The sequence below is a fragment of the Mercenaria mercenaria genome, chromosome 12 (genome assembly GCF_021730395.1).
Source record: "Mercenaria mercenaria strain notata chromosome 12, MADL_Memer_1, whole genome shotgun sequence".
NCBI classification, from domain to species: Eukaryota; Metazoa; Mollusca; class Bivalvia; order Venerida; family Veneridae; genus Mercenaria; species Mercenaria mercenaria.
Genome location: NC_069372.1, coordinates 9806136 through 9823524, shown reverse-complemented (window position 1 = coordinate 9823524; position 17389 = coordinate 9806136). Strand labels below are relative to the sequence as shown.

General features: G+C 33.7%; 1 protein-coding gene across 2 annotated transcripts; it reads right to left on the bottom strand.

The window, feature by feature from the left end:
• Positions 1-225: 225 nt before the first annotated feature.
• Positions 226-15940, bottom strand: LOC123534912 (uncharacterized protein DDB_G0283697-like). 2 transcript variants are annotated; one of them, XM_045317385.2, is made up of 2 exons: positions 15589-15940; positions 226-2257 (listed from the first exon to the last, which is right to left on the bottom strand). In XM_045317385.2, exon 2 carries the CDS (start codon positions 2190-2192, stop codon positions 513-515), a length of 1680 nt encoding a protein of 559 aa, XP_045173320.1. In that variant the 5' UTR covers positions 2193-2257; positions 15589-15940; the 3' UTR covers positions 226-512. The 2 variants fall into 2 exon arrangements, with proteins under 2 accessions (XP_045173320.1, XP_045173321.1); XM_045317386.2 differs by lacking the exon at positions 15589-15940 and adding an exon at positions 5369-5472.
• Between the last annotated feature and the right edge of the window lie 1449 nt (positions 15941-17389).

Sequence of the window (17389 nt, the reverse complement as noted above, 5' to 3'; positions counted from 1 at the left end):
TTTCCCCCGAATACTTGGTCAACATCATAAACTCTGTATATAAAGGGAATTATTTTAGAAAATGAATGGTCACACGAATAGTCCATGTTTCCCGGAAAATAATACTCTTTTTTTGCAATTTTGATACTGTCAGTTTCATAAAAACCATGACTTCAAAGTTTTAGCCGTTATTTTGATACCATAGGTCATTTGTTTCTATTCCAAATAAAACAACTCCCAGTGCAATTTATATGTTAAATTAAGTCATATTTCAACAGAAAAGATAATTCTAACAACCGTTTATAAATGTTTTTCAGTGGCATAAACCACGGCGTTTTAGCGAAGTATTAACAATGGCAATATTTCTTGTAATAAATAAAGATGGAATTATGGGTGCATGAATTCCATAAGGAATATAATCACATGACTTTAATTTAGTATATAACCGCATTTATTTCACAAGGTCTAAAGATGGATGATATATATTTAGTAATGCTGCATGAATGCCATTTGTTATAAACCTTTGAACAATATCACCTCATGTTTCCATATCTATCCTTGTAACCAGCGCCTTCTGGGAAACTCTGAACCTTTAGTGGCTTGGTTCTTGCGAACGAATCGTAATGAAATTCATCAATTATTTCTCCATTGTTAATAATACGTTCAATATAAGGCTTATCACTTTCTCTGACGTAGGGTTTGTCAATCCATCTATAAGGGCTGGGTTTCCATTCCCATGGTTTTCGTATTGCTAATTTTTTATCAATTGAATGTGTTGTTGGTCCAAATTTATGATCTGGAATGTCTAAGCTATCGTCCGATTCAGATTCATCGTTTTTATTGTCAACTGCTGTTTTCTTTTTCTGAGATCTTTTGTTGTTTGCGGCTTCTCTGTCTTTGTTACCAACTTTCGTATTATTCCAACTGTCTCGGGCCTTGCTATTGCACCTTGGCACGAATGCATCCTGACCGGATAAATCCGTTCTTCTATATTCTTTACTGATATTTTGTTTACGAGTCTCACCATGAAATGTTCTTTCAGTTCTTAATTGCTTTTTATGGTTGTTATCTTCCTGTTTATATTTTTCTATTAACACTAAATCATCTTGAGTATTAACTTGAGTAATATTACTTCTTATATCCAAATGTTCAGGCCTTTTCTGGTCAATGTCTCTTTGGTGCAATTTTTCAGGTTGTGAAATTCGAATTTCATTGTCACATTCATCATCGTCATCTTCTTCTTCTTCTTCCTCATCATCATCGCCATCATCATCCACCTCGTCATTGTTTTCATCATACTCATCATCGTCTTCATTGCTAGTAAATGTGTCATAACACCCAAGCCGGACTATTCGGTCGTCATTCTGCCCGCGCCGTGACACAATAATAAGCTTCCGTTTCGACGAGCCGTGATCATTAAAGTTCGTTAAGGAACGACGTAACGGTAAATACCGTCGCTCTGAAACCTGGTCAATGATACGTCGGTTGTAGGAGTTTAAGGTCTTAAGAAAGCGAATATTTGGAGTCTGTGCTGATCGTAAACCAGGATAAGTAATATCAGGCAGTTTTTCTAATGATCCGTATTTCTGAATAGCTTCAAGGATCCTGGAGTTATCAGGAAAATGTTCGATTCTTTTCTCCTCACCATTAGAATTACGTAACTGGTTGTACAAGTTGTTTTTGACGATCAAACCGGAGGAATAGAGTCTCTGGATTCCGGAATTTGATTTGTCGTCTTCATTTTGTTCTTTCGGAGGAACTGATCGCCGTCGTCCGGAATCCATGAATAATTCACTAGATCCCAAACCAGTGAAATTTATTTTATGTTTCAAGCGTTTCCGAAATCTGCTCGGTAATGATGATTGCTCGTTGATTGCACGTGGTCGTGAACCATCGATCTGGCGGGAATCATCTTCATTCTGCTCATCCGAACCGGAAGTCTCACACTTCCGGTCGTCAGCTCCAATAGAAGCCATGGGACGTACTTTCCCAATTACACCGCGGTATTTTTGTTGAAAATTCCAGAGCTGCTCACGATGTTTTAAACCGTCATCTCGTGGATGGTCAATCAAATGCGTGCGTACATTTTTCAAAGAGACTCCCGTTACGTCAACGTCCATTCTCGGGGAAACCAGCGGGATTTTATGAGCTGCTTTGACAACTTTCGGAGTCTGTAAGTCTGAATATACCCACTCACTTTGTGTTCCCATCATGCGTGTAATTTTACTCCCTGTTTCAGATGGTATTTATCGTCCCGAATTCATTTTCTAAAACGAACCTGAAAGTGAAAAACTTCATACTTAAGTCTTCAGAACAATCAATTTAATACAATTCCGATCTTAACAAAACTAAAAATGTTTAAAAAGAATTTTTAATGTATGTCAAGTGTTTTTTTCCACACTACATCTCGATAAAAAGGTGCAATGTTACTTGATTTCAGTGAAATACTTGTATCTAACTATCGACTAATGCTTTGCAAATTACTTTAGTAAATCTATCTTTTAACCTTAAAATATATACATTTTGTACTTTTCCACTTTTCTCGATAGCTCGTTACGTTTACAAAACATTTTACATAAAGAATCCTGATACAATTGGCAGATTACTAATTATTGGGATTTCTCTCTAAGATGTTATCATATAATTGTGTTTTATTGAGCAACATCCTAAAGCTTCACTAGGGAGAATTGGCATGTGTCTCAGGAATGTCACGTACACAATCATGTACATTTAAATTGAATTGATTTAAGATATGATTTCATTTGCACATAAAATTCTAACCTTGTTTTATTTCGAAACAATATGGCTATCGTTATTAAGAATGAACGTTGCTTTTAAAAATGTTACGAGGATATCTTTAGATAATATTGCATATCATCGAATTCATAACAAATAAATAGCTTTTTTGTAGGTGGTCAATCAGATTTTGGCCAACATGGCAAGGAAATGGATTTGTTCGAAACCTTAACAACTTATTTGTGTTAAATACATATTCACTTGAGGTATTTCTAAAATTTGAATTCCCTATCCTGGCTGCCCAATGTACTTTGCATAAGATATCAAATGATATAAGAACGATTGTTTTATATTTGCCAAAGATTTGGACTTAGCCCCCCCCCCCCCCCCCCTCCCCCCCCAGCACACACACTTTGCCTACCAGTACACTTGTTGCGCAACCAAGAAAGATCAGAAAGTCAGAAACAAGATCCGTTGTTTAAATACTTTCATATTCAAAGTGGTGTAATTACAAAGGTTAACGAAATGATAAAAACACCCATTTCTAACAGGGATCAAACTATTTTTAATGGGTCATTTTGTTTACTTAAATAAATCATATGAAAACTGAAAAATGTCAAAAATTGTTGCTGTAATGGGATTAACTACCTTTAAAGAAAGTATATTTCCGAAAAGGAGCACAGGTGATATAAACCGCAGTCTAAACAATAAAGAATAAAAGTAGTTAAAGAGCCAGTGATAAAAGTCTAGTAAGGATACAGCAGCTGACAGAAGTTTTGAAGCACTGATGTCGTCTACGTTCATATTCCTCGAAACCAAGAAATGACATAAACCTGGTTAAAATCGCGATTCTATTTTTGGGATAGACAACAATTTGTAAAAGTCCGGAATGATAATCATCAGGAAACAATAAAATAAAATGGATATTGGAATACTTGGACTCAGTGTTGTTACATTTTCTGGTTCTTTGGTGATCCCGCTTAGCTCAATAGGGAAAACGCAGATCTACAAATCGCGGGTCGTGAGTTCGATTCCTGGGCGAGGCATATGTTCTCCGTGACGATTTGATAAAAGACATTGTGTCTGAAATCACTCGTTCTCCACCTCTGATTCATGTGGGGAAGCTGGCAGTCATTTGCGGAGAAGAGGTCTGTACTGGTACAGAATCCAGGAACACTGATTAGGTTAACTGCCCGCCGTTGCATAACTGAAATATCGTTGAAAAACGGCGTTAAACCCAAAACAGACACACAAATCTTTGGTGATCATTGAGTCCATTCAAAGTGCTAGAATAACGGAGTTCCGCTTAAGGTATTGGACCCGTAATGACAATCGACAGTTTCCGTTCGTTTATGTATCATCGGCTTTCGGCTTCCTTCGGCTATAACAGAAGCAATTGTTGTTTTCATAACAACCGGAGAATACCGACATCGCATGTATACGGGGAATATGTAATTGGATGGAAAATGTTGATTGTCAAAACGTGTCCTCTAACTTGTGCTAGTGGATGTGAGAGATGTTGCACATTGGATTAACTCTTATGAACAAGACACAAACTAAATCAAACCAGCTACGTAGTTACTAGTTCTATACTTTCAGATGATATTCTAATAGATTGTTTAGTGATGAATTTTTGTTTGTTTCGGGTTTAACGCCGTTTTTCAACAGTATTTCAATTATGTAACGGCGGGCACTTAACCTAACCGGTGTTCCTGGATTCGGTGGTACCAGTACAAACCTGTTCTACGCAAGTAACTGCCAACTTCCCCACATGAATCAGAGGTGGAGGACGAATGATGTCAGGTACAATGTCGTTTATCAAATAGTCATGGAGAACGTCCGGCCAACCCAGGAATCGAACTCACGACCCCGCGGTCCGTAGATTGGCGCTCTCTTTATTGAGCTATGCGGACTGTTTATAGATGATTATGGATGATTAACAACACTTTTGAAAAACTGATTGATGAATAAGAGAATTGCATGAGATTACAATCAGGTTAATATCATTTTGATTTGTTTTATTCAAGTATAGCTCAATAAACATGCAATTTATTTTCTAAGTAAACATTTGCAACGGTTGTAAACAATTAATAAATGTGAAATTTAATGTTTGCAGTCGTCGAATGAATATTGATGCCAGTTAGTTTTACACAAGAGAAAATTTTATATTAAATTGATACAATGAAATGATGTTCTAACTGAATAAACATTTCATGTGTTGCTCCTTCTTGCGTTCAAATTTGACTTGCTAATTTTCTGCAGAAGTGTCAAAAGAGATAAACCCACTTATGTGGTATGTGCACATTGTTATTTAAAAATCATGGCGATGAGAGAAGATAATCATAAACCTTTGTTGAACACTAATCGGAATCTTAGTGATCTGGAGGCTAGCTCCTTTAAAATCTTGAGTCGGAGTCGATTCCCTTCAAGTGAGTGAGTTGGGTTTTACGGCGAATCAACACAAAAAGGGCATATATCGCTGAGAAGAAGTTATATTGAAAGCATACCTAAAATCATTTATGTAAAAATGGATATAAATATATAATGTTAAAAATATCTGTTGCAGACGTAGATTCCCTTCAAAAATATGTAATTAAATGTAACCTGCTTTTGAATTCATATTAAATATTCAAGTAATAAGATCAGCACTTACTTCGAAGATTATGTAACAAATATATGAAATATCCATATGATTCATTTATAAAAAAGGTAATCCCCAATATTCTTGTATCATCACACGAAATGGCGTTGACATCAATATTGAATGATTATATACTTGGTCCGCAATCTGATACAGTATATGGATTAACGTCAAATGCATTTTGTATTCTGAATGACAGTATCTGTATAGAGCATGTTTAACAAGCATTTATTTATATTTATACACCCTTATATCGAACTTGAATAAATAGGATGATAATATTTGTATACAAATAGGTTAAAGATGACACGACATGTCTTTTTTTAAATGGGGTTATATGGTTTGAGTGTCATGTTAGCGTTCAATTTTGAAATCATCTTAAAATAAGTAAGCATTTTATTTATTTATTCTTCTATTTATTTATCTAATCATACGTGGCACAGCCTGGTGCTATCGGAGTATGTTTGTTTTCCATAAGAGCGGAATACGATTGTTTACTATACAAAGGTAACGTGAAACATGTGCTCGTCTAATATATTCCGTTTGAAATAAGGAAACGTATCCTGTTCTCTTAAAAGTTATCAATTTAATCATAACACAAAGGTGGTGTATAGATAAAATAGATTTTATTTCCTTTTTTTATATACGGAAATATTAACTTACTAGTCATTATGTATATAGCGTGAAATTAAACGCAATAATATGTCATAATTTTTTTTACTTAAAATTATAAATATAACTAGATCTATGTCAAAAGGAATAAAGTATTTATTCATGATCAGAATAGCAAAAGGTTAGATACTCAATTTGTATTCATCTCCATACCATAAGAGACAGTCATTGGCGCATGCGGTATGTTCCATGCATACATCTAACCTTTGTAAAATGGTCTGATTGTTCACTCATTTGGGCAATATCATTTATCATTCGTAGGGGTGTTCACCGAAAATTTACTGACTGAATAGCGAACAGTGCAGACCATGATCTTGGTTTGCACTGGTCGCAAAGGCAGAAACACTTGCTGCCAGGAGTCTAAAGGTTAAGGGGACGCATACTTTGAAATTAGAAAAAAGTGGGTGGGGTATGATAAAAATTACCTGCAAAAAAGTACAAGGTTTTGGTACATGAAATGGATACTGTTTCAACTGTTATAAGTACACAAAGGATTGCTCACTAAAATAAAAATGAGAAAACTGAAACAAGAAAGTTATTGTTGAATTACATAAGACTTATTGTGTACATTCAAAGTCAACAATTAAGACTTTTTGGTGCGAAAATTATAGTGCTTCACCTTGTCCAAACATTTATCAATGTCCTACAGATTCTAATTTAAAGAAAGAATGTGAAATATGGTCACTGTCTTGCTTTTCATTTCGCATATGTAAGCTAAAACACATTATTTAGTTTGTTTACAAAGTAGTGCATAAGAAAAGATACGGTGGACAAGGAATGCCATATTCCAAAACTAAAAGAGTATATTCCCATTAATACATTAAACATTTATCATTACAGAAGTCTAGTGGCTTACAATAAGGGCCTAGAAATGTTGCCATTATTAATTTTTAACTTGGTATTCATGAACTACAATGCACTTAAATATCAAAACACATTCAACAAACTTTTGAAAATGTATTGTCTTAAAAATCCCTAAAATAAGGTATGAAATTTGTTTGAGAGGTCCAATCAATGTGTATATGTGCAAAAGTAACATTCTAATCTTGTTCACAAAAGTTACTAATACACAGCAAGCATGTCAGTGATCAAAACTGGACGAATATACAGTTATCCTCACTTTAATGTCATTTATAATTTGCCCTTGAATTCTCCACCATACTTTTCATAACTCTGTTTGCACGAGTTGCACGAGAATGCTGTCATTCACGTAAAAAATGGGGTCAAATAAGTTGTAAATGCAATATCATCTAAACGTAATTAATGGATTATGCAGTTCAAGATAAACTTTATCTCATAACGTAACGAACATGTATAATGTTGTAACAACAACTTTACTTACACTGATTTAAGTAGCAGTCGGTTTATAAGTGACTTTATTGATTCATTTTGTGTTTTGTTATTGTTGTCAAAAAGTATAACGGAAGTGCCTCACAACTGAAGCGAAAACCAGTTTGATGCGCAAAGTAGTCCATTGTAAGTAACATTTTTTGACAAATGTCCACAGAAATTAATAATTTTCTAATATTAAAGACGAATATCTGAATAGAATTCATTATTTGATAAGAAATTATAATCATCGACATGTCTTTTTAAAAAATCGTACACGTGCTGACACCTAAGTTGTCTCCCGTTGTTTATAAGAGTTACCTTTCGTCCGGCGCAGTAATACATTTGCAGTGAATCGCCGAGAAGTCGTGGGAAAATTAAAAACCATGTAAACAAACTGAAATTAACCACCTTTTCAAGATGAATTTCAAGTGATCGCCATTATGCATTTAACCCGCCTGACCTGTGTGGCATCTTAGGTATCTGTTCTAAGGTATTCATAGTGTAGAATGTGATGTTATGCCCTTGCAATGCTAATCCCACTCTGATTTTTTTTGTTTACATTTTTATCAATGAGAAATATGGCGTCCATCCCGAGCTGAAATGACGTGGCGTTAAATATTTACATGTTTAAGCAAACCTGGTGTGTTAGAAAGAAAATCTCATCCCTTCAACATTATTTGGAACACTGTTATTGTAAAAAACCTGTTTTTTCCTTATACAAAAGCTTAATATTTTGTGTTGAATGTACTTTCACAAAGACCTCTGTTTTCCTATTACATTCATAGTACCACATCCTTATCCACAAAATACTGAATATTACAGGTGTCCATCAGTATTATATCAGTTTAGGAATATGTTTTTTATTTTCCCACCATCGATTTCTTGAATGTGCACCCCTTCCGCATTCCTGTATGAACTGTGAATGTAGCAATATGCGTCCCCTTAATAAGAGAATTATCAAACACTAAATGATAATGTCATATCGAGGATTTGTAACTCATATTGAATAAACCACTTGTTACGACAGTTTTCCGTTCATCCTTCGACATATATTCAAAAAATGCTTTTGCGATATATTGATACAGCAACAAGCTCAAAGATGAGGCGACGAAAACAAAGTCAGTACCACCAAAATTGTCATCACCATCTCTTACAAAAACAATAAAACCACCAAAAAACCTTCAGCAGCAACAGAAGCAGTAGCATCGCATCAAATAATTACATTACAGTATTAACATATGAACAAGACGTAGTATGGAGCGCCACAACTGCTTAATACCTCTCATGTACATAGCACTATGAAGGGCTTTATTTTTTAAGTGTTATATATATATTTCATTGATTTCAATTAACATTAATATGTTCATTTGTTGATCAATTAGTTTATTTTCATATTCTTTGATTATGCATTTTTCTAATTAAAGCATTTATTAAAAAAACCCTGAATAACTGGTTTACCAAAATGTTCAATGTTTTTACAATTTTTATATTTTTCTAGAGATATACAATGTACTCTCTTTTTATACAATATTTTTAATAACACTATTTATTAAAAATATTATCATTAGTTTCATCACTTTATATATCATGTTGTTTTTCAGGCAAAATCTTTAATCGGATGACATTCTATCTTGGTAATTAAAATATTGTCATATTCATTTAAAAGTACCTTGTCAATTAACTGATCTGATTAAGGATCCATGGTGATATTGTACATTTTAGATTTCCACTTAACGCACAATCTTTAGATCTTCCTTTTCATACTCACGTTCACACTGGATGTCACTTTTGAACTTTTACCTTACATCCATCAGTTGCGGCGTTCCATAGCAGACATTGCGTCTCTTAAGTTTCTATTGTTTTCCGAGTTCATATTGCCTTATTTACTCATTTAAAGGTGCAAAGTAGCTTAAAGCTATCATGTTACCACTTTGTATTTTATCAGCTCTTAAGTACTTGCCTTTGTCAACCTCCACCTAGTGAAAATCAACCAGGCGTTATGTTTACGTAGTCTCAAGATACCATGTGAAAGTACGGTCGCGACCAGTCTTTTGTTTGAACATATTCAATTTCTGTATTTCAATAACTAATTTGCAATCAAACCTACTAACCCGTTTCTATTGATTTGGATTGAAGGGTATCAGATACCGGCGTCAAGATTTGTTGTAATTCTGTCAATGATAATAATATCTCGCCTTAAAGACCTCTTTCTGAATATCAGTTTTCTATTTAAGTATATTAAGTAATATTTTCGTTAAATGAAAATAATTAAAAACATATTACTTTTCATTAGAGAATACACATATTTAACCACGTGAACTAAACTTGATAAAGGTTCAAAATGATTTTGTCCACCACCCCCCCCCCCCACCCCATCGTAAGAGAAGAGGCGGTATATGGTTTTGCTTATGGCGGTCGGATTGTAGCGGTCGGTATTGTACATGGCACATACACAGGAGGCATTAAACAAACACACATGTACAATATGAATACCAGCCACATGAAACCAAAACCCTGTGGGAATGTATATATTTGTTTGTTTTGGGTTTAATGACGTTTTTCAACAGCATTTCAGTTATGTAACGACGGGCAGTTAACCCAACCAGTGTTCCTGCATTCTGTACCAGTACTAACCATTTCTCCGCAAATAACTTCCGCACATGAATAAGTGGTGGAGGACGAATGATTTCAGACACAATAGAGAATTTGAGATTTCAACCTTCGCCTTCCCCTTCAACTTCTCTTGCGAAGTTAACGTATGAAGTTTAAGTTCGATTAAAATTCCTTGAGATTTCAAACATTAGAATGAACCTTACTTCTTTTAATCCGCCCATTCAATTTATCCGTAATTATGATCGTTTTTTTTCGTGCATTTTGATACCAATCGTCCGAAAGGCCAGGAATTTTACAAGAGGTTTTAAAAATGAACAAATGAAAATTAAATAAAAAACATTTCAATTAATATAATCATCGCATGGATATATGAGCGATTACCAAATAAAAAAAAAAAAAAAAAAAAAAAAACGATAAACGATAAAACAATGTGAACAATGTAAAAACTCGTTAGTGTTGCTCCAAACATTTAGGTTTTATATAAAATTATGTCAGTATAGTCAGTATACAATGCACGATTGTAAATCATACATGAGAGGAAATAAAAATGATTATTACATACCTAAAATTATTTTCCACTGGGTTTCAGTGGACCGCGATCGTGCAATATTTTTCCATATCATGACGTTGAACGCTTTCATTTCGGACTAGGCCCACTCCGTGACTCTAGTTACCTCCCCTGACGGTCCGTCCATTGTGGATCTCGTTTCTTTAGATTTTTGTTGCTATTGTGTGCTTGTTTAATATGTAATTTATGCAACAGTTTGTTTACTTTTACATTTTGATTAATCTGACCTATTAGATATTGGCACATAGTAATTTATCAGACTGAAATGAAATGAAAGTTATAATTACGTCATGAGTTGGACTAATATAGGACGTGGAATGTTTTCTTAACGTTGTAATGGAAATAATTGCGTGACGTCCATGGCGTCCACGCGCACGTTGCGACAACAAGTTGACGTCATTTTCGCGGGAAATATTAATGCGCGTCAGTTTGATTTGTTTATTGCGTTTTCGGAGAATTTTTTTCCGTATTTTCTCCTGTCTTTCGTGACAGAACGATAATTTAGGTATAAATTAATCATTTGATAGTGGATATGTAATAAAAAGGTTATCAATTTTTTATGCGGATATATACACTCATTCTTTCGCGGACAATATTGCGCTCCTAAAGTCACGCAATATTAACGCTGCAGAACTCGTGCGTATATCCACATACAAAGTTAATAACCTATAATGATTATATTAACGTGATAATGACACTCTGTATGGCTCTGTATAATGCCAAACTCTCAGACAGCACAATATGATTTTAATATACTATTTTATAAGTAAAACATCTGCGGATCCAGGAAATTTGGTTAGAGGGACACTAACATTAAAGGGCGGGTCCCCCATTTCAGGGCGGGGGGAGTAGGGTCACACCGAGTTTCAAGACCGACTTTCTTTGTAAAATGTAAGAATCAAAGGGGGAATTAACCCACAATGTCCCTCTGCCAGGCTCTGGTTCCGTGCATTTAAAGAATGGAGTTATCCCATACGGCTAACAGGAAACGTCTCTCATCATGATATCATAGATCTGAAATTGTCTGATACTTCAGAAGAATTTTCCGCCTTACTAGTACCATTTTATGTTTATAATTAAAACGCAATTCTCGTATTAAGTGTCCGACAGAAACAGATTGATTTTATTTGGATGTGAAAATAAAATGTTCCACCAAATGATATTCGCGCGTAATTATTTATTTTTCAAGTAAAATGACTATCATGCCATGTGCCTCCATCCAGATTTCAGTCTTTGATGCCGAGTATGTGGACAGAGTAGATGTAAAAAAGAATGAAGTTTCGACTTTCGTGATATCACATCTTCGGACGTTCAAAACTTCACTTCATACGACAAAAAGGCCAATCTGGTTTAATCGATACCGCCTGGGGACACAAATATGCCGTAGAAGTTAAAGTTTGAAAAAAATCTCAAAGTTTCTCAAAATCAGTTGATAACTTCATACTTTCAGGTTCCATTCAATGTATTTAGTTAAAATCATTAGCCATACAAAACTTTATTATTCTTATACCTATTGATAGTGTTTCGCATCAAATTTAGTCTAATTATATATATGGATAATCAAATAACTTAATAAGCAGAAATCCTGAAACTAAGCTTTTTATTTCGCATAGTAATAAAGACAAGTCTTAGGCTTACGTGATATTACATGGAAAACTTTAGTAGCAACGTGTGATATAAATAAAATGCACGCATATCGGTGACGTTTTACCCAAAATATATAGGAGAGACGTTGAAGGGGAAGGCGAAGTTTGAAATCTCAAACTCTCTAATATCTTTAATTAATCGTTACGCAGAACATACGCCGCGCCAAGGGATTGAACTCATGATAGGTAGATCTGCGCTCTCACAATTGGGCTAAGCGGGCGGCCGCGATATATATATGGTTGGGTTTATTATAGATATGTACGTACATACAAAGGCAAAGTAAAGCATATGGACTATAGGGGAAACGAGGTCAAATCAAGAAAGAAAAAAGGAACACAGTGTGGCACCGCTTTGGAACAATGTTCATTTTGTTGTTTTAAATTGTATAGCGGACTTCCCGTACTTGAATTGAGTGTTGTTATATTTTCTGGTCCTTATGGATCATTGAATCAATTAAATTTTACTACAATAGAATTTCACCAAAGCCGACGCCAGGGGGCGTGAGTGTTGTTGCATATTTCAGTTCCTCTCATGAACAGACTCAATCAAACTGAGTCTGCTATTATTTTGCATGGCTATGTTCTCTGCTTCCAAAGGCTTTTCTTACAGATTATATTATTTAGTACGCCAAAATGGGTAACGTCTTTTGACGTCGTACTTTCCTATGACGTCATACTGTTTTGTTATTATACTCTGATGAAGTCCAATGGACGAAACATGTTAGTTTTAAAGTAAAAAGTATATATCTGGAGTTAGTTCTTCGCTTTATCTATTATTATTTAGTACCATCAGCGCAAAATATATTCTTTTTTTTTCTGGAGCAAACGTTTCCTGAGGGTAACATGTTTCAGAAAATCTTTACTTCTATCATATTTATGAATCAATGGTGTTTGTCAGAAACGGTTATTCCATGTATTTATTAGAACCTATAAGGTTACAACAGCTAAGATTTTTCTTTGTAGAGATGTGTTGAAAATTGTATTTCAGCAGCCATCTCTCCTAATAAAATTGCACCTAACTCACATGGACTTTGGTGAACTTCCTTATTTTAACCTTTGGTTAACAAACAACAAAGACAACAGCTATATCTCCAAACAGATTTTTATTTATAACTCATACGAGAATTAGTGAAATTTCTTGGTGAGTTATGGTTAACAAACAGCTATCACTCCTAACAGAAGCGCACTTACCTCTCACTCATTTTGTTGTTGTAGACAGAATTTGTTGCAATTCTTTATTTCAGCAGCTATCACTCCTAATGGATAAGTATTTATTTCACTTTTTTGTCTTTATAGAAAGAATATGTTGAAATTATCTATTTCATTAAGTCGTATATTAGCAGGAGTTTGATTTAGAAGGATTTCTTAAACAATTTCAGGAGTTTCTTTAGTGGAGGAAATAATCGTAATGTTTTATCTTTTACACAACCAAACTATCTACTATCTGATTGTATGTGTGTGTGTGTGTGTGTGTGTGTGTGTGTGTGTGTGTGTGTGTGCGTGTGTGTGTGTGTGTGTGTGTGTGTGTTCAGGTTTAATTATCTGATTGTAATGATTGTAAGTTCATCATAATAGTAAATAGTTTAGGGCACTCAGCCCTGTGGATGACATTGTAGTTACTTAAACCAGCCTTTTGACAAAAGAAAATTAGGAATTATCAGTTAATTGTTAAGAATTTTTGAAAATGATTGTCATGAAATACCACAAACACTTAACTGTGTTAAACTTTGTAAAATTGGCCCCTAAAAGCTTCGGTCATTAAATTCATATATGAAAATTGTATTACTTCTAAAATATGCTTATCAGAGTCTTGTGAGGTTTTGTGACATGCTCCTATTTTTTTCATTAAATGCTTTTACTCTGGCACACAATCCCATTTGAGAACCACTTAAGTTATTGAACTCTGTGCGTGCGTAAGTGATAAATTTCAATCAAATACCAATTTCATGCCTATCATTTTAATTTCGACAAAATAATTGTAATTTCATGCATTTAAATAACTGTGTTTGATTTTGTTGCACCATGTTAAAGACATCAGGTACATTACCTATGAAAAGTTAATTGTATCACGTATTTATCTTGGTTATTCATTTCAAAGTAAACTACCTTCACTTTTGAATAAGGAGTAGACGCACTAAATAAATTTCAAACATTATCAAAAGACAGCGCTTCATTTAATTTAAACACCTTTTTACAGTTTTCAAGATGTATTTATTCTTTACAATAACACTGGATTTATGTTTCGCATTTTTTATTAGATTTAATTTTTGAAATAATAACCTGCCCGGATATATGGCAACTTTGAACTAGAGCATTGACACGGGAAACATGTATTTTGTTCTCATCCTTTCCTCCATATTACTACGCAATCGTTAAATGGAGAAGATATAGATGCCATGATTATACACGAGTTTCTTTCCGTACTGAATTTAATTGAGTTGAATAAAATAATAAACATTGCGAGACTGCCGAGCGTTTTATCATATTTATTCAACAAGTTTAATAAAGTCAGTATGGAAAGACACAAATGTAATATTCTTTTTACCACATGTTAACCTTTTCTGCTGAAACATCGCAGTTCCTTTTTTCTTTACTGATTACATACCAACGTGTCTTCTATATTTGAAACCATGTCAACGCCGAACAACGTCGACGTCAAACTGCAATAACACTAGTGTAATATAAAAATATGACATGGATTTATTTCACTCCTAAGACGTCAAAATGTTATTAATGAACACTGTAAATAGATCCTTTGGAAGCAAAGAATGCAACCAAGAAGAACAATAGCAAACTCGGTTTGACTGAGACTGTTCACGAGAGGTAATGGAATGTGCAACACCTCTCACGCCCCCTAGCACCGGCTTAAGCGGAACTCTATTACACATATGTTAAATGGACTCCATGATCCCAAAGGACCAGAAAATATAACAACACTGAATCCAAGTACGGGGAGACATTTGACAGCCGCCACACGGCACTAAAGTTTGCTGTTGTGATAGTTGATAAAATCTGTAAAAAGATCCTTTGGAAACAAAGAATAATTTGATAAATATCTAAATATAACTCATTATGTTTGCTGAGACGAACAATACTACCACTTTATAACAACAAACAAATGCCAAATATATAGAACAAGACAAAATATATCAAATATCTATGGATATTGTGTTATTTTCAAATCATTTAATATGTATCTGAATTGTCTTACAGTGAGTGTAAATATTTGCATGTGATATATGTGCAATCTAGATATAAAATATATCTAGTATAAAATATAATAACAAAAAAAAACAGTATTTAGTACAAAGAAGAAAACATAAATGTGTCAATGATATACAGAGCAACCGAATAAATAATTCATTTTGAAAATATATGAATAGAAAAATAATAATAATTACCTTTAACAATCCATTTTAAATTTGTATGTGTTCCATTTATTGTCACCACATTCTCGAAGATAACTAAATCACTAAAGACACAATTTAATATATTAACAAATGTGTTTAAAAATGAATATTTAAGCATTTAAATCTTATTTTGTCTAAGTCAATATTTATCATCTTTAGCCAGTTGTAATTCAGTTTTAAATTAACTCAAGAGCAACTTAACGTATATCCACTAAGCTAAAAGTAAACATAAGACCGAGATTTCTCCATATCTCCTATACAACTTCTAACAACGTTTTGCGCTTCTCCTAGGCTTTCTATCCTTTGTTCTTTACACAATTCAATATCGACAAGTGTCACCGCTTTAAAGAAAGTATTGTCTTTTCCCGGCTGATAAGGTGGAAAACAATTACCACTGATTGCATGTACAAACCTACTTTTTAAAACAACCAATTCATGCGGTAAAAGAAAAGTTGAAAGTTTATATTCCTTATTGATCTTTCAAACAGTTTTGTACATAAAAGTGAAACATGATTTAAAATATAAGTACCTTATCAGTAACCTTTTTACGTTTTATTTGTTTTTGAAAAGAAACTATTAATATTTTATTTGTATTCATGACGAAATATGATATATAACTATAAAGTCAGTAACGATATAGGAGTCCAAATCATGAAGCAAGGGTAAATATGGTGGGGGTTAACCTTTTCTACATGAACTAGATAACATGGAATTGTGCGTAAAACAATCATTTTTTTAAATGTTTGAAATAGAAATGATTAAAATCAACCTATCTAAGCAATAACAGGTCATTTTCAAAATTTAACACAGAAGCTAAGGTCGATATTGCTTTGAAGAAGACAAGTATGTGAAAATCAGATGCAATATGTAAAATCAGATGCAATATATACAACAGATGCAATATGTAAGTCAGATGCAAAATTATCAAAATCAAATGCAGTACGTAAATCAGACGCAGTATATAAATCAGATGTAATATGTTAAATCAGACGCAATATGCAAATCAAATGCAACATCTTAGATCAGTTGCTTTGTTTGTTTTGGGTTTAACGCCGTTTTTCAACAGTATTTCAGTCATGTAACGGCGGGAGATCAGATGCAGTACATAGATCAGATGCAGTACATAAATCAGATGCAATACTCAAATCAGATGCAGTATGTAAAATCAGATGCAGTATATAAATGTATATGTCATACGTAAAATCAGATGTAGTATGTAAAATCAGATGCAATAGGTAACTCAGATGTAATATGTAAAATTAAATGTAAGAGGCAAAATCAGATGCAATATGTAAATCAGATGCAGTACGTAAAAACAGATGCGGTTTGTACAACAGATGCAGCATGTGATATCAGATGCAAAATATAAATTCAAATGCAGTACGTAAATCAGATGCAGTATGTAAATCAGATGTAATATGTAAATCAGATGCAGTACATAAATCAGATGCTATAAGTAAATCAGAAGCAGTATGTAAATGTAGATGTCATACATAAAATCAGACGTAATAAGTAATATCAGATGTAGAAGGTATAATCAGATGCAATATGTATAATCAGATGCAGTACATAAATCAGATGCAATAAGTAAATCAGAAGCAGTATGTAAATGTAGATGTCATACATAAAATCAGACGTAATAAGTAATATCAGATGTAGAAGGTAAAATCAGATGCAATATGTATAATCAGATGCACTATGTTAATCAGATGCGGAAATTAACACTTGGAAAGGATGGTTTGATCTTATATGTAATATCTGAGTATTTGACGTCACTTTGTTGGTATCAGTA

Coding starts and splice junctions, on each gene's coding strand:
- LOC123534912 (XM_045317385.2), bottom strand. CDS start 2,192: ATGATGGGAACACAAAGTGAGTGGGTATATTCAGACTTACAGACTCCG.